The 22,998-nt window shown below is 38.4% G+C and overlaps 1 protein-coding gene across 2 annotated transcripts; it reads right to left on the bottom strand.

Annotated features, from left to right (window-relative positions):
• Positions 1-106: 106 nt before the first annotated feature.
• Positions 107-22,428, bottom strand: LOC121071581 (spindle pole body component 110-like). 2 transcript variants are annotated; one of them, XM_040559940.1, is made up of 17 exons: positions 22,243-22,428; positions 21,070-21,205; positions 17,487-17,596; positions 16,264-16,345; positions 15,153-15,289; positions 14,911-15,021; positions 12,537-12,608; positions 11,709-11,844; positions 11,137-11,268; positions 6,576-6,714; positions 6,202-6,281; positions 4,941-5,093; positions 3,678-3,780; positions 3,517-3,560; positions 2,770-2,932; positions 1,671-1,709; positions 107-267 (listed from the first exon to the last, which is right to left on the bottom strand). In XM_040559940.1, the coding sequence occupies exons 3-16, from the start codon at positions 17,528-17,530 to the stop codon at positions 1,693-1,695; spliced, it is 1,413 nt and encodes a 470-aa protein (XP_040415874.1). In that variant the 5' UTR covers positions 17,531-17,596; positions 21,070-21,205; positions 22,243-22,428; the 3' UTR covers positions 107-267; positions 1,671-1,692. The 2 variants fall into 2 exon arrangements, with proteins under 2 accessions (XP_040415874.1, XP_040415871.1); XM_040559937.1 differs by lacking the exons at positions 21,070-21,205; positions 22,243-22,428 and adding an exon at positions 19,006-19,111.
• Between the last annotated feature and the right edge of the window lie 570 nt (positions 22,429-22,998).

A 22,998-nucleotide genomic window follows, 5' to 3' on the forward strand; every position in this document is an offset into this window, starting at 1 on the left:
ACAATATTTTAGGTGGTGTTTGAATATAACAATATTTATTTTTCAATAGAGTTTCAATGATACAGAGATCAGATAAAACATAGAGCACTTGAACATCTTAAATGAGCTTAAATGAAACAGCACTTGTTTTTTTCATCATGCGTTCTGGCTTCTACCTTCTGTGAGGGGAAAGAGACTTAGCTGAAGATAAGCACTAGAATCTTGCTCAAGATGTTCTTTTTTGATGGAAGCATCTCCTCATTTCTTCACTGCACTTTATCCTGACTTCTAGGAGAAAGGAGACAAAATGCATTGTGAAGTTCTCTATAGTTTATGTTCTGTGTTCAGGTATGGAGACCTACTCCTGGAAATGATTAAACAGTAGCATTTCTCTTACTAAAGCCATTTTCTTATATCCTGACTATAAATTCCCATCTAGGATCAGGTTAAAGATTTTTCTTTTCCTAGTAGCCTTCACCTAGTGTCAGCAAAGCACTTGCTGCAGGTAGGTCTAAACTATGTTAACTACAAATGGATGGAGGCTTCTCCCCTTCTCCACATCTTATACAAGAGACATCTTAACTTCCGCTTGTGAGAATGCTTCGTGCCTGTTACATCCATTTATCATTTATGTATGTTGTATGGGAAGACGCCCAGAGCACACATACAGTACATTAGTCACAAAACGCTTAGTGCCATAGAGGGCCCAGAAGAGGCAGAGCAGCACCGAAGGACTAAACATTGAAGGAATAGTTCTAGGCAGATGTTTTCATGATGTGTTGGCTGTAGTAGCAGAAATAGCAGTGCATCTTTCCCTTGTTAATTGTGACAGTAGTGCCCTTTCTCTAGTCTATTACCTACCCACGTTCCTAAGGCCGACCCACCCCCAAGTAAAGCCCCTGCTGGCTCAGTGGGAAGGGACAGAGACTGCTGAGAGCTCAGGGCCTGCGTGGGTGCCATCTCAGCCAGCCTGCCTCAAGGTAGCGCGCTGCTCTATTCAGGAACCTTTCTCCATAGGTTTAATTTCTTACATCTGATACACAGTTCCTGATAACTTTGCTCTGTGCATTGCCAATTGACAGGTTTGCCGCTTCTAAAAATTGCGTGCAAACAAACCCCACCTTGTATGTAGAAGTAAGGGATTATTTAGGGATTAAGGAAATAATTGATCTCCTTAAGGAAATCAAATTCTATCTACACTGCTACATAGCAACTGCAGTTTGCAGCCAAACAGGTGTAGAGGACAGAACTAAAAGTATGTTCTTCAAATCCATGTGTTAAGTTACCACGTACATAACAGATTCATAGGGGTGTTTCTCTTTAAAATGTCCTAAAGACAGTTTTGTGTCTAGTTTTGCATGGTTACCACATCGGGACATATGAGCGTGTGAGCAGCCAGTACAGCAACAGGCAGGGAAAGGCTTCTGCAGAGGTGCAGTACTGAGGACTGTATGCTTCCATGTGCGTTTCCACATACAGACTACGTATGTTAGGTTTAAAAGTCGGACCTTATATTTTTAAAAAGAAAAGTAATGATGATTCTGAGGTAACATTAGCTGTACTAATGAGTACATCTTTTGATCAGCCTAGAGAATCATGTACTAATTTTAAAGGCTGGAGAATCAGGGACTTATTAAAAGCAGAGTTTATAGGAAGCCTGTAAACCATGCGTGGCATTACCAAGCACTGACCTTCCTTCTGGCCTCAGGGGTTTTAGCCTTCAGCAAAACCTGGAATGTAAAAGGCAAATTAATAGCTTTTTTTAATCCTCTTCTCTCACTATCATTAAAAAACAATAAAATTAAAATAAAAAGCAATGGCAGTCAAGGGGTTCAACAGATGCAGCTAAATACTTGCAGTTTTGGAGGATCAAGCAACGTTTCTGTAGGCTCCTTATGAAGAAGCCTGCCCTGCACATTTCACCCACAAAATAATACTGACATGGGCCTTCAGATGAACTGGGGGACTCTTCTGCTATATGTTCACCATCCTCCCCCCCTCTGCCTGGCTTCCTTCCAGGGAGATTCCCTTCCTCTATAAATTCCCCCCTTCCTGGCTTCCTGTCATATAACCCAGACCCAACTACTTCAAAGCATCCTGAGTGCTGTAGCTTTTCTGATTTACAACGTTCAGTACCAAGGCAATGTCATACAGTGACCAAACCTGCGATTCATTACAAATGAGGCCTCAATGAACCAGCAAGAAAAGCAGAAATTTACAGGATTTGAGTTAAAGCAAGGACCTGAAGCAAGCAATTTGGCGTGTATGCATCTAAGGCCCCTGTGTAATAACACCACCCCATACCTCTGCTAGACTGCAGTATAGAATGGCATTCATTTAAAATGGAAACAGCAGCACAAATTGCCCACAGGTAAAATTCTAGGCAACATAAACATTAATTAACCATGTAGTCCTACAGTGGTAACCATATGACAACAAGCTGCAGGAGTTGGAGTTTGTTAGTTTTATTTATCCTTTGTGGAAAAGCAAATGTAATTCTGGAAAGATCAGCGATGCTCAGACAATTTTACAGCCCCCTCACCGTTGTTATCACAACCCTTTAGAAAGAGGAAATTAAAGTTAATATTCAGGCTGTGTGATAAAGCATGGCTAGTTCTCCTAAAAAAAAATGCACTAACTGTTCCACTAAATCTGAATCTACAGCAGAGTGAGCTGATCTAACGCAGCTGTACTCCTTGTATTTTGTCACAAACTACTAAAAATTAACATATTCAACAGAACTCCTCTGGGATTGAAAAAAAATAGAGGAAAAAGTTTGATGTATCTTACAGTGATCATCCATTCTAGATTTTTTTTCAAACAGAGAATCCAGTCCTTCCAGGTTATTTTGTAGCCTGCTATTAATATCACCAATCTTTTCCTCTCGATGTTGAATTTTTGTTGCTAGGGCCGTCACTGCATTCAGAATTTCCTGCTCGTTCTCCAGAAATTCCTATAACAACATGGGATAAAACTCCTTTTTTCTCAAAATGAAAAAGACAAAACCAAAAAACAACAACAGCAACAACAAACACAAACCACAGAATGCTGAGAAAGTTATCTTATCTTGTTTTCTCACAGCTTGACTAGCCACCAGAACACCATTTCCAAAGGAAATTTTTCAATAATGATCCAATCCTTGCATAAGAAAAAAAAAAAAGGAAGAAAGAAAAAAAAAGTTTGCCTTTCTAATGGAAGAACTTGTGAAAAACTTTCTTACATGATAGTTTGGTTTAATTCCTGTTGAAAATAAGCCCATTTCCAACTGGAAAAAAATTACAAGGTTGATGATCAGCATGTAGAAGCAAGAATGTTAGCAGATACAGGGAGACTGCACAGGTTTAAGAAAGGATCGAAAAGACAAGCAAAAAGAACAGTACCAGGAAAAAATTCTATAACGTTAGAAACCACAGGTTTAATACTTTGCCCCCCCATGAATTCAAAAATTGCAGTGCCCTATTTGCAATATGAAATCATTTTTACATCACAAGTGAAACATAGTTATGCAAAATAGTATGACAGAAAATTGAAATTCACCTTTTGAATAAAGCTGTCCTCTGACCATGCCTTCAGAAGATGATCTACAACAGAGTCAACAGTTAAACTACAGTAGATTGTTCTTCGAAAAAGACACAAGGACTGAAAGATATTATTTAAAAATATTACTTTTTGTCTTGACATAGTAATTAACATGTTACCATGAAGCACTGCTAGCTCATTCAGAATTTTGACTGTTGCTGACTTGTGGTTTTCTGCTTCAGAATTCATTGCAAAAATATCTTCTTTCATCTGCACATTGCACTGTAAAAAAATAATTACAACTGAGTACTTGTCGCAATTTCCAACTTTTCTAAATAACTTCTGACCAGTTTCACTGTTTCTAAAGAAGCCAGCTGATGTTTAACTTACAGAAATACAAAGGTTAATGTATTCCTCTGGACATGCTTCCTCTCAACAATAGCATCCATTCCATCTTTCTGATTCAATTTTAACGGTTGTCAAAATCAACACAAGCCAGCTATGTCTATGCTACCGAGTAAAATGGGCTATGATGCTGAAAACAGCCAGAACAGCCCAGGTAACATCCAAACCAGGACGCTTTCTTCCTCTCTTCCCCAAAATCGTGTGGACTCATTCACATTGGGTCAATACTGGCACTCAGCTTGTGCTGTCCCAGCTTTGGCTGAAGTGAGTTAGCCCAGGTCAGACACAACAAACAGCGCTTCCTGGTGCGATACAGGCATCAGAAAAGGCTTCTCAGCTTCTGTTAGTCAACTGAACATAAGGAGAGGGAGATTTGTAGCGTAACCAGGGGTTTTGCCTCTGAGTGAAGCCTTTTAGTCCAGGAGGCTATAATCAGAGCTACAGAGTCACTGGTACCCAGCATCTGCAGCGCTAGCATGCACAGATTCACTACTTGCAGCAGTAGAGCTCTCTGCTCACAGGCACCAAACAGTGCACAGGGTTAACATCATCTCAGAAATTCAGTCCACATGTCTGCGCAAATGTGGGTTCAAGTCTGGACGGCAGCCTGAAAACAGCTGGCGATAAGACCACTTTTACGATCCTTCATGTGTTTTACAGGGAAGGAGACTCTACTGCTCTGATAGCCCAGGGTCTGAAAGGTATACAGAAATCTTCCAAAAGCATGTATTCCAATCAACACAGGCCTATTCTACATCTCATTTCCATCTCGTGGCAGGAAGGCTTTTTCCTACAATCCCTGACTGAACGCAGCAGATACATGATACTGATTATGTCTTAGGCAGATGCCTTGCGCTTGGATATTCCTCTTTGTTTCCCTCCAAAGTAAACACAGATCTACGCATTCCTTTACAAGACAACGTTTTCCCTGTTGTTTTTGTGTTTCATCATCTTCCGTGGATAGCTCTCTGTGAAATAAAAAATGAACAGAGAACTTCATATTGGGAATAAACACTGTTAAGCTTCAATATACTCACTAATTTGAATCTGCAGTTCTCCGTGTTCACAATGTCAAGTTTTCTATTGATCTCATAGATGTCTCTTTCCAGCAACTTCATACTCTCTGTGTGATTCTTCAGCTGACTAACTGCAGCATCACGCTTGATCCGCAGCTTATTCCTTAGCTCCAGCTGTAAATAACAAAATCTTCACTGCTACCCGACCTTTATACTGGATTTTTGTACTTAAAGTGAAAAGAGTTTTTACTACATGGCACCTTTCATTTAAAATTTTCAAAGTAACATCTGAGATAGGTATCTGTACTCTCTTACCAACAAGTAGGAAGAGATACAGAGAGGGTAAAAGATAGCTCATGGTCCTCAAGAAAGGAACCTGCTCTGACATGAAGTGACCTTCATGCTGCAAGGCCACCCAATGACAGAAGCATCACATTACTGTCACTGGATGTTTGGGTGTACACAAATGTTTTGTTGTGCTTCGCTATTCTAATATGGTTGGAGAAAGAGGTCTCCCTTCTCTGAACGAAGACAGTTTCTGTGTTCACATGGCTTCTATGGAACAGTCATCAGAGAGATTTGCCCATTACCATTACTTGGGCATGGATCCTACAATCTGATCAACTTCAAAACAGAGCCTTTTATGTAGTTTATCAAGTTTCTCTCATGCCCTTCAGTAACTAAAGACATTTAAATTCTTCCCATTAACACAAGAAGATGCAACTACATTCCTTTTCCACCTGAAAGTGTTGTTCTGCCAGAGAAACAGAAAGCAAAAGTAATCTGACTAGGATGTATAGCTCACCTGAAGTTCTGGCCAGGCTGCCTGATGCCCACAGCCCTAGACAAGTGGCCCTGCTACACACTGAGACTGGTCGTGCATGCGCTGTAAAAATGGCCAGTGAGGGCTCTGCAGGTCTGATGTGCACTGTGGTACTGTGCTCAAACTCATCAGCTGTACAGGTCTGAAGGTGGCCGACAGGCAGATTCACTGTGCAAGCTCTGTAGGGACACTGCTCAACTGCAGAAGCTCAACAGCTTCTTCTTGGCCTGTTCATGTGCCTAGGGGCTGCAAACTCAAGCTTAAGGCTGGCTTGATATAAATGCTGGGCCACACGCTGAGCTGAGGTCTTAGGCATCCACCGGATAGGAACATGGCAAGACAAAGGAAGGCACAACCCCAGCCTGTCTTCCCATCTCCATGGGTGCCTGCTTTTTATTGGGAGGAAAAAGCTGCTGGTGGAAACTTTACAGAACTAGCAGTTAAGTTTTAAGCTGTTACCATGTCCTCCTTGAGCTTCCTAGTAGTCTTGATTGACTGCTGAATGGCTCTTTTGATTCTTAACTCTTCATCTTTCTTTTCTACAAAGCAGGGAAAGGGTTTTTAAGACAGTATAATTGCAGTACATTAAAGTTAAACTGTTATAAAGAAAACTAGGTTCTATCAGTAAGTGAGCTGTTTGACTGGTCTGGCATTTCAAAATACTTCATATTTATGTTATAGCCATGTCTATGGATTCTAATTGTTGCCAAGAGCTCGGTTTATACTTGTTTCATAGTTTACCTGAGCTACAGGCAGACAAAGGGCTATGACATGCTCTTTTCAGAAATACCAAGAGAAAGCCCAGCTATGTAAAGGAGCTACTTAACGCTTACCTGAAAATGATTTCTTCAGTTCTTCATATTTTGTATACTTCTCTTCTTTTTCTTTCTGGGTTTCTTCCAAGGTTAGCCTGCTTGCGTTTAATTCTTGTTCTTTTTTAAGCAGATTTTCAGTTGCAGTTTTGATGTCATTCTTTAATGAAACTAAATATCAATCAATAATCTTTCTAAGCAGCATTTAATGCATAAATAATTCAATGTAACCAAGGGGGAAAAAAAAAACACAGAGAAAGGAATACTGGAAGTGATCCCAAGAGGTCATCTTAGTCCATCTCTCTGCTCTACAGCAGAATCAATTAGACCTAAGTACCCATGACAGATGTTTGACTTGTCCTTAAAAACCCTAGTGGTAGAGATACCGTTTCTCAGACAATTGATTCCAGGGTTTTGCAATTTGTGCTGTCAGTGTTTTCTTAGGCCCTAACTTTTTCTTAAGTTAAATCTACTCTGTTGCCTGCTATTTGTCTCAACAAGTGGACAAGGATGTCATATTGCTATCAATTTTTGTTTGGCAGCTACCGTCTTTTCTTAGATTTACTTATTTTAAATGGAAAAACTGCACATTTCTTCATTTTTTTTTTCCTGATCATCTTTGTTGAACTCTCCTTGGATCTCCAAGTAATCTACATCCTTCTTTAAATTAGGTGATCAATACCAGATGATGTGTTCTACCTGTGTCCTACCAAAACTGTGTGGAGCTGCAAGCTTGCATTATATGCCATGCCAGTCTATATGCCACTTTGTAGAGACCAGTTCGATATTTCTCTTTTTCATTACTACATGTCTTTGCTGACTTATGTTCAAATTGTTAGCTTTAATCCTATTTATCACTGCTAGGCTTGAAGACCTCCCCAGTGATGAGTTTGTAAAGAGCAACTGTTTCCACCTAAACACACAAATACACATTTTTTATCATGACTTTTTTTTATTTGCCTTCTTTTTGTTCCCCTAAATTACTGCTCCAATTTGCTAAAATCATTCTGAATTCTAGTTCTGTCCTGCAGAGGGTGCTCCCACTCTTATCGAGTCTGTCCTCTGCAGATGTGATAAGCATTCACTCGGCCCTATCACCTGAGTCATTAAGGAAAATAGAGATTAATTCCAGTCTGAGAGAAAACTCCCTCAAACTAACTGAGAACATTATTCTGTTCGGTCAGTAAACAATGGGTAACTATTATGTGGGATGATTTTTCCATCCGTTTTTGTACCCAGTATTCTTCAGCCCTGAGAAGTGACAACTGAGGGGACATACAATAAAAGGTATGTAAAATCACATGCCTTTGCTGGAGAAGATGAGTAGACAGCAGCTATTCTCTGTTTCTCAGAACATAAAACTGCAAGATGTTGATAAACATATAAGACGCAGGTTTAAAACTGAAGAATTTTTTTGTCCTTATTAAACGAATTATATGTTGTGGAGGACAAATGTATACGTGAGCTAAAATTATCAATCAGTGACAGAAGAATATTACTCTGGAGATCGAGCACAGCATAAAATTCCATCAAAAGCTATTAAATGCAGATACCATCATCTCCATCCGAAGAAGTTCCTGACACTTCATTTGTCATAGAGATACTACAGAAGAAGGGCTGTTCTATATTTGACTCTTCTTACATTACTTTTCCAAGCAGCTCTATTGTTCACTGCAGAAGACAGGCTCCTTGTAGGATCAACTTTGTGTGTTACCCAGCATGGCTATTCTGGGAACTGAAGATAATGTGAGCTTCACCTGTTCTTGATGTGCAGTTAAATAATGAACAGCTCTGAAATGGCTTCTGCAACTTAACTACCTGAAAGTGAATTTTGTCAGACTTGGATGATCTGAAGACATCTGAGTTCTCTCGGTACACTTGCTAACTGGTTCCTTCCCTATCCTAGCCTGTGGTGTTATCTTTCTGATACTAGCATTATTTATACTAAATGGCATTGGTTGCACTAGGCAATTGATTCTGCTAACTCATAAATGAAGCAAAATGAATGCAACTTTTTTTTTTCCTTTTATCATCAATATGGAGTGCTTTCATTTATTTCACAGGTGCTTTCCTGGCAGTATTTAATTCTGCAGCTTAACATATCACATGTTGCTTCATGCACAACCATAAGCCTATTTTTTATTCATATTAATGTTTGCTAAAGACAAACGTAATGCTGCTGCTCCTGAATCTGAGGTGTACATCCTCCTACAACAGGGCTTACCAGCCTGGAAATCTTTGCGCTGCTACACCAGTATGTGGAAGGAGGACTATCAGGTCTAAAAGACTGAGCAGATCATCACCTAAATACCATTAAAAATGTGTACATTTTAATCCTTTTCTGCCTCATTCCTTAGCTTTTTTTTTTTTTTTTTTTCTTAAAAAAAAGACATTTGGTTTTAAAGCAAAACAAAAAGACTAATTCTGGGTATGGTCATCCATCAGCATAGTGGAATCTCATCTTGATTAGGGCAAAAGGAATGCAAGTCAGGAGTTAAGTTACTTTTCAGTAGAAAAATACATCTATTCTCTTTTGCTGCAATAGGTATAAACAAGGAAAGGGAGAACAGGAACATCCTATATAGACAGAAGGACTTGAAGAACGATGTTAAGAGAGAGACAAGATGATACACGAGAAATAAAGCCATACTAGAAATTAAATTGGGCCCAGGATGTGAAGTAACATTGGGACACTGAACTTGTTTATTTACACGACATTCATGTCAAATGCTGCACTACATGTTTTTGGTCCCTGTGAGACTCTGAAGTCAGGAAAATCATATCCAGTTGTGTGATATAAGAGTAGAAATACCAGAAAAATCTCAAAGTATTGATGTTTGGATATGCTCATAAGTTTTGGTGGTGGTGGTGATTTTTGCTGTTTTTTTTTTTGTTTGTTTGCTTGCTTGTTCGTTTTTTTAAATGGGCTGTAGCAGAAGGATGGATAAAAAGAATGCAAAAAAAATGAATAGTAAGGAGGAGAACAGACGAAATGGAAATGGCACCCTTAGCGTATTAAAAAGGCAGAGAAAGGAAGGTGATCTAAGCCTCATTTCTACAGAGTACTTTGACACCATGCATCACCATGATGCTCCTGACAGAGCAGAATAAATCAGCATAGGATCTGTCATTACTCTTATAAAGGAAATTATTCCCCTTACACAGACTGCCTCCATGAGACAACAGTCAAACAGTCATTTTACAAGTGCAAGAAAATGCTTGAAAGCATTTATAAAGGAATTTATTCCCCAAAAGGAAAATAGGGAAAAAAACAAAGCAGCTACAATTGTTTCATCAAAATGGTAGGAAATGAAAGCATAGCAGAAAAACAGTTTAAAAAAAAAGGAGAAAATGGTAGAGTGTATCATTGAATGAAAATAAGTTACAATTGCTCCAAACCTGCTTTGTCCAGGCCAGGAAGGAAAAGGGCAACCCTCTGACTATGTTTTCCTCAGCACTGTATTAGATGTAGGAAAAACTCTTTTAGTGTAGATTATATTAAAGAAAAGACAGAATGGGAGTCAATGTATATTTAGCAATGACTTTGTATATTCTGAATAGTTCAAGTGCCAGAAAGAGTGGGAGAATGAATCCGGCACAACTATTTACTTATCAGTGACAATCTCAGGCCTGTTTTTTAGGGAAGCTTCAGTAACAACATGGCCCTAACTGTCTTGCATGATATGGAGTCATAACCTCTCCACCAGAAAAATGAAGATCCCCAAGGCCTTCTCTAAATATACCTTTCTCACATAAGATATATAGATACTTCCTACACTCCTGGCATCAGATTCATCCTATTTCAAATCACACTGTTGACCAAGAGTCAGACAGTTTCCCTGGGGACAGAGCATATGCTGCATAGCAAAGATCGGAGAAGCACTTGAAATTTCTGAAAGCTCTGCATAGTTCACATTCAGCATTTCCGTGCCCTACTTTCTTTGGGAAAGAAAGCTCATCAGTGTTCTAAAGAAGACCAACAGTAAGTAGCCTCGGGTTATGTATCGCACACCACCAATCACTCCAATAGATTTGCAACAGCAATAATTCAGAGTAGAATTTGAACAATGTCTAAAACCAAGCTGTCGTATTTCTACATATGTTGGCCTGTTTACCCAAAAATGACAGAACAAATTCTACGTTAACAAGTTACACATCGGGTAGCTCACAATAAAGCTAAACTGGATGCATCTCATGACTGAATTGGTCCTGCACATATATGTATTTTAAAATGGGAGGCAACCGTTCTGAGAAGAATATTCACTGCATGGCATTCTATTGAGATTGGTGCCTACATTGTACATGAATATATACATATGGGTGTGTGCTGCTTCCAGGGTCTCAATAATCTGAGGGTCTCATCGTAAGTGCTTTTGAGCATTAAATAAACAATCAAAAAAATTCCCAACAACAAACAAAGAAAAATAAAGAAATTTCTTGAAACAGTTACTGACAGATGGGTCACATTGAAGTGTAGCTATTGGAGCTATGCCCCAACGTGATACATCAAACACTGCCAATTCATCCACCAGAAATCTTTCCAAGGTAAATTAAATAAATAAATAAAAACAGCAAAGCTTACCTCCAGACATTTTATTTTGTTAGTGAAATCTTCATTATAATTCCTGTAATCATTTTCCCTCTTATTTGCTTCTTCACTCAGTGCTTTGATTCGGTTTTCAGACTGAAGAATTTCTTTCTCAAGGTCTTCAGTCTCGTAATGGAAAACAAAACAAAGGTGAGTAATTTCTAAAATACATAGTGTCTACCTGGACCACTAGGAAATAAGCAATCAGAACAAAATGACAGCAGTCTGCATTTAAAGCACAATATCTGCTGAGATAAACAATTGCTTTTAATTGTTATTAATTGGAGTTAAGGTCAGATCACAGAATGGTTAAGGTTGGAAGGGAGCTCTGGTGGTCATTTTGTCCAGCCTCCCTGCTCATTCAGGGCCACCTAAAGCCAGTTGCCTAGCACAATGTCCAAACCTGTCTTTAGATATTGAAGATAATTAGACCTGATATCGTGTTTAATAGCTTGCAATGAACTTCAGAGGCTACTTACGTAGGTACCAGTTTACTCCCAATGTACAGCATGAAGTTACTATAACATTGAATGTCACGGGTTTATAAAATCTGCTGTTTAACATACCTTCAGAAGTAGTTCAGCACACCTTTTTTTAACAGCCTCTATCCATTCACTCGCTTTTCTGCTTATATTCTCCTCCTCTGAGAAAAACAGTTTTCTCTGCTTTTTTAAGTACAGTAGCTTCCACTGAAGCATTACTCTAGTGACAGATACATAAGCAGAAATAAGTTGAAACCGGGTGAAAAACACTGAAGGGAGACATAGCATTATCAGAGGCATAGCAAGCCTAATTTAAGATATTGAAAAACTCAAACATATCTACTGTAACTTCAGGACTATGATCAAAGTGGTTCAGCAAGAAATCTGGTATCCTGACAGAATTTAGGAGAGATGCATAAAAAGACCAGAAACAGCAACAACAAAAAAACACCTCTGAATTTCTATTTAAAATTGCCTGTACTGAACACACAGGAGGACTCTTAAGGTGACTACTCTCACTTAAGTGCTTCTGTAAGGTACTTAAAATTAGTTTATGCAAGTCTGGACCATATAATTTGGCTAATTTTGCTTAGCAAGTTGCAAGGCTGGAAGGGACATGATTTCATGTTCATAAATCCCTAGGGTTTGTAAACTATGAGAAGGATAAAATGACAACACTGATGTAGAAACAACTATCTACATCAAAATGCAAACCAGATGTCATGACAAAAAGATTCTTGGCTATCAAAAGAGAAAGATTTTAGAGTAACTTTTTCAACAATATCACCGGATATTTACATAGTGAGGCCTTGGGTTTATAACACTGATATAAGAGCAGTAACAAGGTGTAGTAATTCATTAATATGCTATTTGTTTTTAAGGACACAATGCCCAATTACTAGTTAGTTGTACCTCATCTTATTTTCTGTCTTCAAATCTTGCTCTAGAGATGCCAGTTCCTTTGCATACATCTCCTTTGATATTCTGGGGAAAAAAAGGGAAACTTTCAGAAATAATGCTGAACATTTGCAGAGCACGTTATCTCAAATTTTTAGTGGCGTTTTTCAAAATTTCCTTCCCACCAACCAACCTCCAACACTCACAAGTTGGAGTTAGTACCTGTGGGTCATATCTCAAAAATACATACATACTAGTGTTCAACCATAGCTGTGTGTTACATATTGTTTCTCTGGTTAGAAACATCAATGTAAAAATAAGAGTGTCTTGATAGGAACCAAGCCAAATCCAGGAGACTTTTTTCAAGTCAGAAACAATAAACAAATCCAAAAGCACAAGAGCAGATGTTTCAGAAATGAACAATTATTCTAATGTATTAGTAGTAAATAGTAAAAAAGAGTACGTTCAGGAGTAGAACTTTCAGCCAGATGGACAAATCAATTTATTTTAATTTCTTCGTATGCATTTTTTTAGTGTATTATGTGTGGTAAAAAATAAAATGCATGAATTTTATATGTGTTCAATACATTCCAAGAGAGTTCAATGCAATAAAAAAGGTCAGCAGTGTGAAAACAGTGATTCTCACTCCTTCAAGACACAAAGGTGGTGGGAAGCACCCGCTCCAAACCCTAAAAGCATTTACAAAGAGGTTGTATAGGGATTTCTTCCAAAGGTCTTATTGTTCCAAACGCAAAACTTACAAGTATCAAACCAGCACTCCAAGACATTTTAACAGTAGTGAGATGTGCCCCAAATATTCTTTGGTGGTCCTGTAAAATTGACTGGGAGGTCTGTGTGTCATCTGTTGAAATTAAATTATTTGGGACTTGATATATTGAGATGCTGTTTCTCATGAGGCCAGTGAAGAGTCAAATAACAAGTCTACTATATACAAACATAAAATAAAAACCTAAAAACATATGACAGGGACTGGGAAAAGGGGATTTTTCAATTAGTTTTTCTAAGAGGTCAGAGCTGCGGTACATTTTGCATAGTTTGATATATTCCAGTTTAAAAGTCTGAAATTAAGAGCTGACTGACTCTGGGAGAAAACTCTTAAAACCCTTTCCTTTCCTATCATTACTGTAGATATCCAATTAGTGTCAAGATACTATGTGATGATTATTCACCTCAGTATATTTTTAATTTAGTTTTATATAGTGTAGAGTTCATTGCACTCCACTACAAGTTCTCATCCTCTTCAGCAGTGTATGGCTACCTCATGGTCTTATTTGTATTCCACATTTACATGGCAACAATATCTCCTTTGTTAGGAAAAATGAAGACACTGCTCCTATCAAAATAGAAACGTACTTCTTTTCCTACAAAACAGAATGAATGTATTGTATGTTTTCGTGTTCAGTATGAAAAGGGAGGTGAGCAATTATTTTCTTACATTTCATCTATAATTATATTCATAAGAAGGACAACTCCATATTAACAAAAACATTCCTCAGGAGGATTTAGAGAGAGAACAGAAAGACCCTAGGAGCACAGCCCCTGTAGTGCCACACTATGAAATGCTGCACAGAACCAGGACAACTGGTGGCACTCAAAATACAGAGTGTATGCAAACATTTGGCACTGCTATGTTTGGGGGACATTAACTGGCTGAACCTTTTCCCTTTATATTGCAAAGGATGACTCTCCAGCAGAGGGAAAAAAGAAAAGCTCTCCCCATTGCCAGCCTTACCCTTCTTACATGAGAGAATTTGATTATTAGAGTATAACGTTCAGCCTTCCCGTCCTGATTCTCTAGCAAATAGGCAAACCGGATCCAATGCAGCATGCCCTCACCTATGGCAGCAAAGTCCAAAATCTCTTCCACCAGCTACAATGCTTTGACCATGCTCCTCCCAGCCATACATCACTGCACAGGGCACAGGAAATCAGTCCTGCTCTGACCACACTCCCAAAGATTTCTTTTTCAGGGCACTTTTGTGCGTGGTGCAAATCTGTGTTTATTTAGATTTTTCTGAGTAAAAGCAGATTTTCTCAGATACCACCACAAAATGGTAGTGGCTTGGACCAAGACCTGGTACCACTGTATGGAGTTTGCAGTCACAACCATTGTTTGTGAAGTTTTACATTCTGCACTGCTTCAGTATTCATTGTTATTTGTATAATGCCTCACCTGGTGATAAGAAACCACAGATTGAATTAGTATAACTGGCAGCTGTATGAAGTTTCACACCAGCCTGCTTGTATAGTTCATAAAGCCATTTAGCTTCCCTACTGAATGTTACATTTCTGAATCTCTCACACCAGCTTTGCTCCTGAGTAAATGGCACTGAGATAATTTAATAGTCAATATTGAGAGATTACATACAGCAGGCTGTCCTCAAGATTTTCAATTTCCATCTCTAGGTTCTTCTTTTCCATCACAAGATTTGCCAGAAATTCAAGCTTTTCATCCAACAAAGTGGATAATCTCTTCAATCTACCAGAAGAAAACAAAAAATGTTAGATTCTTCATCCGAAACATGATCTCACAATGTAGCAAGAAAAGCATTAGTCATAAAATGACAAACTTAAAATATCTGTATCCAAAAGCTGACAGTTGAAACCTACTTTGCCTCCATCTCGTCCCTTTTTCTAGCCCATTGTTTTTCTTCTTTCAGTGCTTGTTCAAACTTTTGGCGTGCAGTTTTATTTTCCGATTTAAGTTTTTTATTCAGGCATTCAGCGTTCTGTAGATACTCCTTAGCCTAGAAATAAGGACACGCATATCATAAAATAAGGGCATGCAATATCAAAGTGGAGGGAAGTCACAGGTCATGGCTGAAGGAGAATGGACAGGAAGACAAGAGAGAAAGGAAGTAGGAAGCAGGTGACTGGGGTTCTGGCTTGTGCTGGTAGAGTGCAGTAAAGTGCAGGAGAGGTGTGTATGGGATGGGGAGAATGTGGCTCCCACCTACACTGCCTAATGCCAGTAGGGCTGAGTTTTTAATGGACTGACACCTTGTCTTATGTGTGCACATCTGGAGGAGAGTTCGTGAACGTAACTTGGAAACCATCCCCAGAAAGATGTGTGTAGTCTGCATAACAATAGTCTCAGGCAGCTGCCCTTCCCTCGCAGGTCTGGCAGATGGAGTGCCACCACTAGTGGCCTTTTCCACACAGGCAGTATAAATTAATAACAATGTAAGAAATCATGGAGTAAATCAGCAAGAATCACTATGAAAACTCCTCATGCAGCTTTCCAGATCAGGATACCATCCTCATCCTTGTAAGCAAATCTCACCGCCATCCTCCTGCATACATCTGCCTGCCCATTCTCTTACTGTGCATATACTCGCTCCCAAATCAACATCCTAATCTCACAAGCCTCTATATTTCATTGCATCCCAGCTCACAAGACCACACCTTCAAGTTCACCCCACCTCTTAGTGCCCCCTTAAGTATGTTAACATACTTAACACATAACATACTTAACATAGTCTTGGTTGAAGAGCAGATCTCACCACTACCTCTGGCACTACCCCCAGAGTCTGGAGCAGAAGGCTACATGTCCTGCAAATGTTTGTGCCTCTTCTACCTGCTTGCACCTATCAAACACAGAGGTATGGCCAAAACAAAGCACCTAAAGTATTTCATGTCACACTTTGCACAGGCCTGTTATTGAAAGCTTTATCGAGACCTAGCCTAGTAAGAACTCTGAGCCAGAATAAAGATCTCTTACCTTCTTAAGTTCCTTATCAAAATCTTCTTTTTCTTGTGCAATTTTTGATTGTAAAAGCAATAATTCAGAATCAAGCTGATTTCTATTAAACAAAGCCAACATGGGCATATTTAGGGGGGGGTATTAACACAAGATTATTAAAAATCACACATTCTTATTCTCAGGCCCCTCACGTGAATGTAAGTTACATCAATGTCTGCATGCATTTGAGCTCTATTCCATTCAGATATTCTTATTCATTACTTCCCTCTAATATATTTGATGAGAGCAAAACCTGGAAAGAAGGTAAGGACATACAGAACTACTAGGCTCTCTATTGCTAGATCTTAAAAGACAATCCAAGGAAGGCTTGTGGTCAATATTTTCTACACGCAAGCTGATAGAAAAAGTACTCAAAAGAGCAAGCAGACAGGCCTTCCAGTAAATAAATCCTATCAGCAACAGTCTACAGGTTAAAAAAGGAAAGTTTGAGCATGGATTTACAATCTTACTTCTGATGCATATTGTGCAAGTATGTTTTAGTGGATGCAGTCAGTACAAGTGATACTCATTTCCTTTGCCTACTATACAAACTGGGAGCCATGCAAGAAGCACGAGTCTACCTGAAAGAAGTGCTTCAAGAAAGGAATCTGATACAGAGGAAGAGAGGAGAAGCAGCACTGGAGCTAGCCTGCATAATGCTAAATTGAGGATCTCCACACTGAGCTCCACATGTGTAGTAAACAAGCCCATAGAATGACATTCAGATTATTTTGCTTATTCACATCATTTGCTACACTTTGCACCTCAGGGAACATACAGAAAAAATCGTCTCTGTGCCATAGCAAATAAGTATTCTGGCTGACAGGAAGATGATAGCATGTGCAGAGAGCAACAGCTGACACATCCACCACATACACTGTACAACTGAACACAGCTCTAGTCCAAAAGGCACTGTTAGTGAATATTTGTTCCCTGATAGCTAATTCAGATTAACCCCAGCCATCCTCTGAGTCTTTATGGTAGAAATATATTTAGAAATATATTTAGAATATAGAAATAATTAATATAGAAATATAGCTAATAGAAATATATTTATCAAGAGACTCCTTGGATTTGTTAGCTATTTTACAGTATAAATAATTCAGATGCTTTATAGAACATGGCTGGTGCAAACTTTTCCAGTGAAAACACCGATGCAGGTAGAGCAGAAAGATCAAATCAAATCATCTAATAATTCTTACTTCTTTTCCAAGGCTCCCAGCATGTCTCTCTTTTTAAATTCCATTTTTTCTTCCAAATGCTCACTCTCTTTTTTCAGTTTTGCTACGAGAATTCTCTCATTACATATAGCCTATAAAGAAAAAAAACAAAACAAAACAGACTATACCAAAATAAAATAATTTTCAAAACAGCAGATAATGAATCCCTTTACTACCACTGGTCTTTTAAAAAAAATTAAAAAAAAAAAAAAAATCTTAACATCTGAATGTGATTCTCCTCTACTATTTTCTAGCTAGTCTGAGATTTCGTAGTCAAAATTTCTACTGCCTGCAAAGCAAGAATGTTGAGGAAACAGTGGTTAAGGCTGCATTTTTTGCAATTAATCACTTAAAGGGTTTAAAAAAAATTAATCAATGCAGGTTGGTAAGATAAGAAACTTCAAAAAATTAGCCTGTGAAATCTGTCATTTAAGGGCACCTCAGTGCACAATTCTGTTATTTTCACTAATGTGATAGGCAGAAATGACTGTTACTGGAAAGGCAGCAATGCTTCTAACAAAAGTTGGCAAAGCTAGGGCAGAAAATGATGCTTTAGTCTCAGTTTGGATCATCTCATCACACAAATTAAGTTTTGTAGTATGGTTGCTATCAGTAGTGCTCAGGTAACTCAGCAGATGTTAAACTGAACGCACACAGTTTGAGCTAACGCTGCAAGAAATCATAAAAGGAAAGATAAGGACACTGATCTATCCTTACTTTTCTCTGATAAGTTATCCCACCGAAAAGGGAAAAGCGGTTCCAAAGTAGGCAGGATTGATCTGGAAGCCAACATTAAATAAGTGGCAGACAAAGAAAGCTTAGTTGTCTTTTAGCACTATCAACTTTGACTGTCCAGATCTTGAGCCTCCTTAAAGTTATCATGTCCACCACTGTGGACTGCCTTGTTCTAGTCAGTGCATTCATATGAAGTTCTGTGCAACCGTCACCACGAGCTCCTTGCTCATTCCAATTCCTACAACACCTTCCAATGCAAATTCTTTCATAACAGTTGAGCAAAGTCTTTCCTAAATTTCTTTCCCTGATGTCAGCCTTGAACTACTATAAATAATTACCTTTCTTTTTCACATTTGTGCCCACCAAATATCTCAACTGTCACTTTTCTTTTTCAGCTAGCTCCAAATAGCTGACTTGAGGGTCAAGTAACCCTCTCACTGAATCATTCCCCTCTCCCTTCCCCTCTTCTTTTTTTTTTTTCTTAAGTTCCCCATAAGTCTGTCCTGCTGAATAAATCAACCAGCACAGAGAGTAGCAAACTATTTCATTGTTGGTAAAAACATTCTATATGGATCTTCTATTTTTAACATAGACTTATAACTGAGTAGTCAATAATGCCAGTCAATTATATACCATATAAGCTCATTTTTCTTCTTAAAAGGTAGTTTGCATTTTACTCTAAATTCCCCTCACTTTGACCAGTTATGAAATTAAATTTTGATCTTTGCGCTAACAATGAACCAAAACTATTTTGCATTTAACTTACTGTTGAATTCAGACTTATCAAATGTTGTAGGTCCATTAATTTTATATTCAAGTTTTCAAATTCATCCTTTTTTGCTGAAGTTTTTGCCTTCTGAATATCAAGCATGTTTTTCATTTCTCTGTTCTACATTAAAAATAATACAATTAATTCACCCTGAGCAATTAACTATGCATTGTTTAAAATTTAATACTAAAGCATCTGGAGCCTTTCAAAATTAAGCAAGCACTAAATTTACAGTGGAAGAAAAAATTCTGTAAAAAAAAAAAACAAAACAAACACAGCTATGTACCTAATGAATAAATTCTTTAAGAAAAAGAAACAATAATTAATAAAAGATGCAAATTAGGATCTGTTCTCTCAAAAGTTTTTGTGATTTTATTTCAGTGTAGGAAACAGATTATACCATCCTAGGAACACAGCTACAGTTCCGTTCTGCAGAAAAATATTTTCTACTTGGAAGTTTTCTTTTAATCTATTCTTCTATTTTTATGTTAGCATTCAGAAACGATACCAAATATATGCAACTGAAAGTAGGGCAGAATAAAATAAATAAATAAACAGTGAAAACTTATCACAGAGTTTGCTGGTAAATATAGGTACCTTTATTTTAAGAAGTGTGTCTGGAGGGGTGAAATTCCAGCATATGATTATTTATCCCACACCCAGTAAAAACAACCAGTACAGACATGACATTCTGAGATGCGCTACTAGGAAACAAATTCCATATACCATTCGATTCTGATGTACACATTTTTGCATGTACATATACACCCCTCACGCACAAATACACAAGCACATGTATGCAGAAGTCAAAACAGTCAGTTTGTGCACGTGCACACCCAATGACAAGAGTCATTTTTGTGTTTGGCTGCTATGGAGATCTAAGTTAGCTCTGTATGAGAAAGCTAAACCCAAAATTCAGCACAATTTCAAACAGCATTTCATTTTTGGCACTATATAACCATCTGTAAAACTGTGAAATACATTTCAAAACCTTTACCTTTCCATCACATTCTTCATTCTCTTTCTCAAGTTTACTTATTTTTTCAGCTATTTTTTCTTTTAATTCCTCAAATGCTGCCTTTGCTCTGATTATTTCTCTTTCTGTCTCCCTTGTTTTATTGTAAGTCTCAATTAACAGAACATTTGTGTTAATTTTTGTTGCCATCCTTTCATTCAGCAAGTCTACTCTTCTTTTATGCTGTGTCTGCAAGTATTCTTGTTCCTCACTGAAAAAAATAAAATAAAATGCATATAATACTTCCTACTATTCATTCAGATATTTGATTCAAATGTTTGTTGAAATAATACTTGTCTATCCATATGTTGGCAACTCAGTCCAAGCTATAGCCCTATCTATATAAAGGGCTGGCACCCACTGGCACCATCTAAGACCTTTAATTCTAATGGAACAGCTTTCAGTTATTTATTGTAATAGTTATGCAGTTTTACTTTTTCCAATGTGATTATTTTCCATGAGTTTTAATAAAAATGGAAGGGCTGTTTTCAAGCACCAAACGAATGAAGAAGACTTCCCCTAAGAAAACGCATTGTGATTTATTTTTGAACAGCTCTATAGCAGCATGCCAGAAGGTGACAGTAACATGAAATCTGGCAGGGAGAAAACAACTATCTCCCAAGTCTCTGTATCCTCTTCAGATAACTCTCAAAGAGGAAGAGGGATCTCTATCACAGTTACTGATTCAGAGTTCCTTCCACATTTTTTTTTTCAAACCTGAAAATTACAATCTTTGTACTTGTTCCTTAACATAAATTGTTGAAAGAGAAAATTCTCCCTGCCAGTGTGAGAAGCAAAGTTGCAGCCAGTTTTCTCTGAGCAAGCTTATCAGGGCCACAGGGGGCAGGCAGCAGCAAGCAGGCTCTGCTGTTCAAGAAACAAGATCTTAAAAATCATGCTTGCTGCTGCAGCGAAGAGTTGCCTAGAAACATTTGCGGCTAGCTGCAGGGGTGAGGGACAAGCACTACTCACCATGTTTTGATAACATTTCAATTCGCCTTAATCATCTTGCCAGTATGGTTTTCCTTGTTCAAATAAATACATACCACAGTGCAGCGTTCTGTCTTTCACAAAGGGTTTGCTTCTCATCCAGTAATTCAATTTCATAAGCAATGCTCTTCAATGCAGACTGCAGCTGATTTATCTGAGCTGCACTAGATTCACGTGCTGCATTAACAAGAGCTACAAAATAAATAGCAAACACACAGAAGCCTCTTAGATATAAAAAGGCATATCAGAGGTAATGCATAAAGGGACTGATTCATAATCTTTAGCTCACTACTATAGATACTGTCACCTGGCAAGGGATAGCTGTGATTCTAAGAAACTCACTCAATAACATCCCCTAAATCACACACTTTATTTCAGCAGTTTAGTCTTATCACATTTTCCCTAAGTCATCTGCATCTATCAACAAGAAAAAATCTACTGTGTTCTCAGAGAAAAATTGCTCTTTTTCATACTATATGTCTACAAAATTCCCTAGACGTACAGTGAGCTGATAAAAATTACTTCACTGAAAAAAAAAATAATCTCCTGCACAACCAGCTTTAGCAGCCAGGAAGAAGGAACAGGAACACCTTGCTCAATATTCAGTAGCATTTCTCCTCAGCCACTGCTTTGTGAAACTGAAGAGCCTGCATGAAGAGGTGCTGTGGATAAAGCTCTTCTGTGCATGGGCGTTGTACTACAGCATCTTTTCAGCTTCTGAGATAACAGCCACATTAGTGTACATCCACCCACGCAAAAAACACTCGGTGCAGAATGGCAGCAGCTAGTCCAAACAACCGACTGCATAGCAACCGGTGCTATAGGCAGAGAGAAGGGGAGGGAGGAAACTTGCTGTAAGAAACTAACCAGCAAACACAGAATGCAGCTGGAAAAAAAATACCAAAGCTCTGGCTGCTGTTTCACGATGAATCTAAAACTGATATAACTCCATAGCACACCAAAAGAAGTCCTGCTCCCCCTGCCTCGTTGCCATCCCTCCCCCTGAGCCCCCACACCTGTAACTATGCAGCCTGGTGGTTATCCAGATACACAAACCCAACTCCCTTGCTTCTCCCCAAAAGAAGAAATCCCAGTATTCATCTAGATCAGCTACTTGACCACTATCCTCTGGGACTGCAGTTAGAAAGAGGTAGCAAAGCATGCCTTGGCATATTCATCTTAAAAGTGAAACCACACCTGAGAAAAAGAACAGATAAATAGAACTCGACCTTTATTTCTTTTAGACACCTGCATCTGAGCTATTGTTTTAGCAACCCTTCATAGCCAGTGGAGAGAATGAGGCACTTCAAGTTCATGATTCTTCTGACTTGCTTTAAATATCTATTCTAGGATGAGATGAATCATGCCTCCAAGTGCCTCTTTCTCTTTACCAACCATATGAGCCAATTGATTAGCATTTGGTCAGATGAACCCCACCCAATAGTGGGGGATCATTATTATGATTATGATTAATGTCACCTCATTATTAACCCTACAGGAGGGAACTCACAGCACAGAGCACTCAAGTGCTCTATCACAAGTACCAGAGAAAGGCTGTAGCACAGCTGGGATCAGACCTGAATGCTGCAGTTCCCCAGTCACTCCTCCAGTGCTCATGCATGGTCTTCAGTGGAGATGCCTCTCATTTACACTGTTTTGTAGGAGAATAACCCCTTACGGCGTCACACATCAACAAACACCCATCTTTGTTCATTAAGAAGTTACTGAAAGCAATTTACCTTTAGCAGTAAGATTCATTTTATAGTAATACTTCAAACATGTTTAAGTGTACAGAAAATTCAATTCTCTCCTTTTTCACAGCTGGTTGGGTCAGTACTACCTGTCATCTCTGCAGTAATCTCTCTTGGAAAATTCTGCAATCTGAAGCGAAGATTGCTGTTTTTTATAGTCTCTTCTTCTAGGCATTCAATGGTGTGCCTTCGAATTTCTTCCTGACAATTAACAAACCCACAAATGAGAACTAA

The sequence above is a fragment of the Cygnus olor genome, chromosome 5 (genome assembly GCF_009769625.2).
Source record: "Cygnus olor isolate bCygOlo1 chromosome 5, bCygOlo1.pri.v2, whole genome shotgun sequence".
NCBI classification, from domain to species: domain Eukaryota; kingdom Metazoa; phylum Chordata; class Aves; order Anseriformes; family Anatidae; genus Cygnus; species Cygnus olor.

Excerpts from the sequence above, each read along its gene's own strand:
- LOC121071581 (XM_040559937.1), bottom strand. The coding sequence starts at position 19,110 with ATGCTTGATATTCAGAAGGCAAAAACTTCAGCAAAAAAGGATGAATTT. Across the intron at positions 15,022-15,152 it reads AGGGACGAGATGGAGGCAAA|ATTGAAGAGATTATCCACTT; the intron begins GTAGGTTTCAAC and ends TTCTTCTGGTAG. Across the intron at positions 5,094-6,201 it reads GGAAGCTCAAGGAGGACATG|CTGGAGCTAAGGAATAAGCT; the intron begins GTAACAGCTTAA and ends TGTTATTTACAG.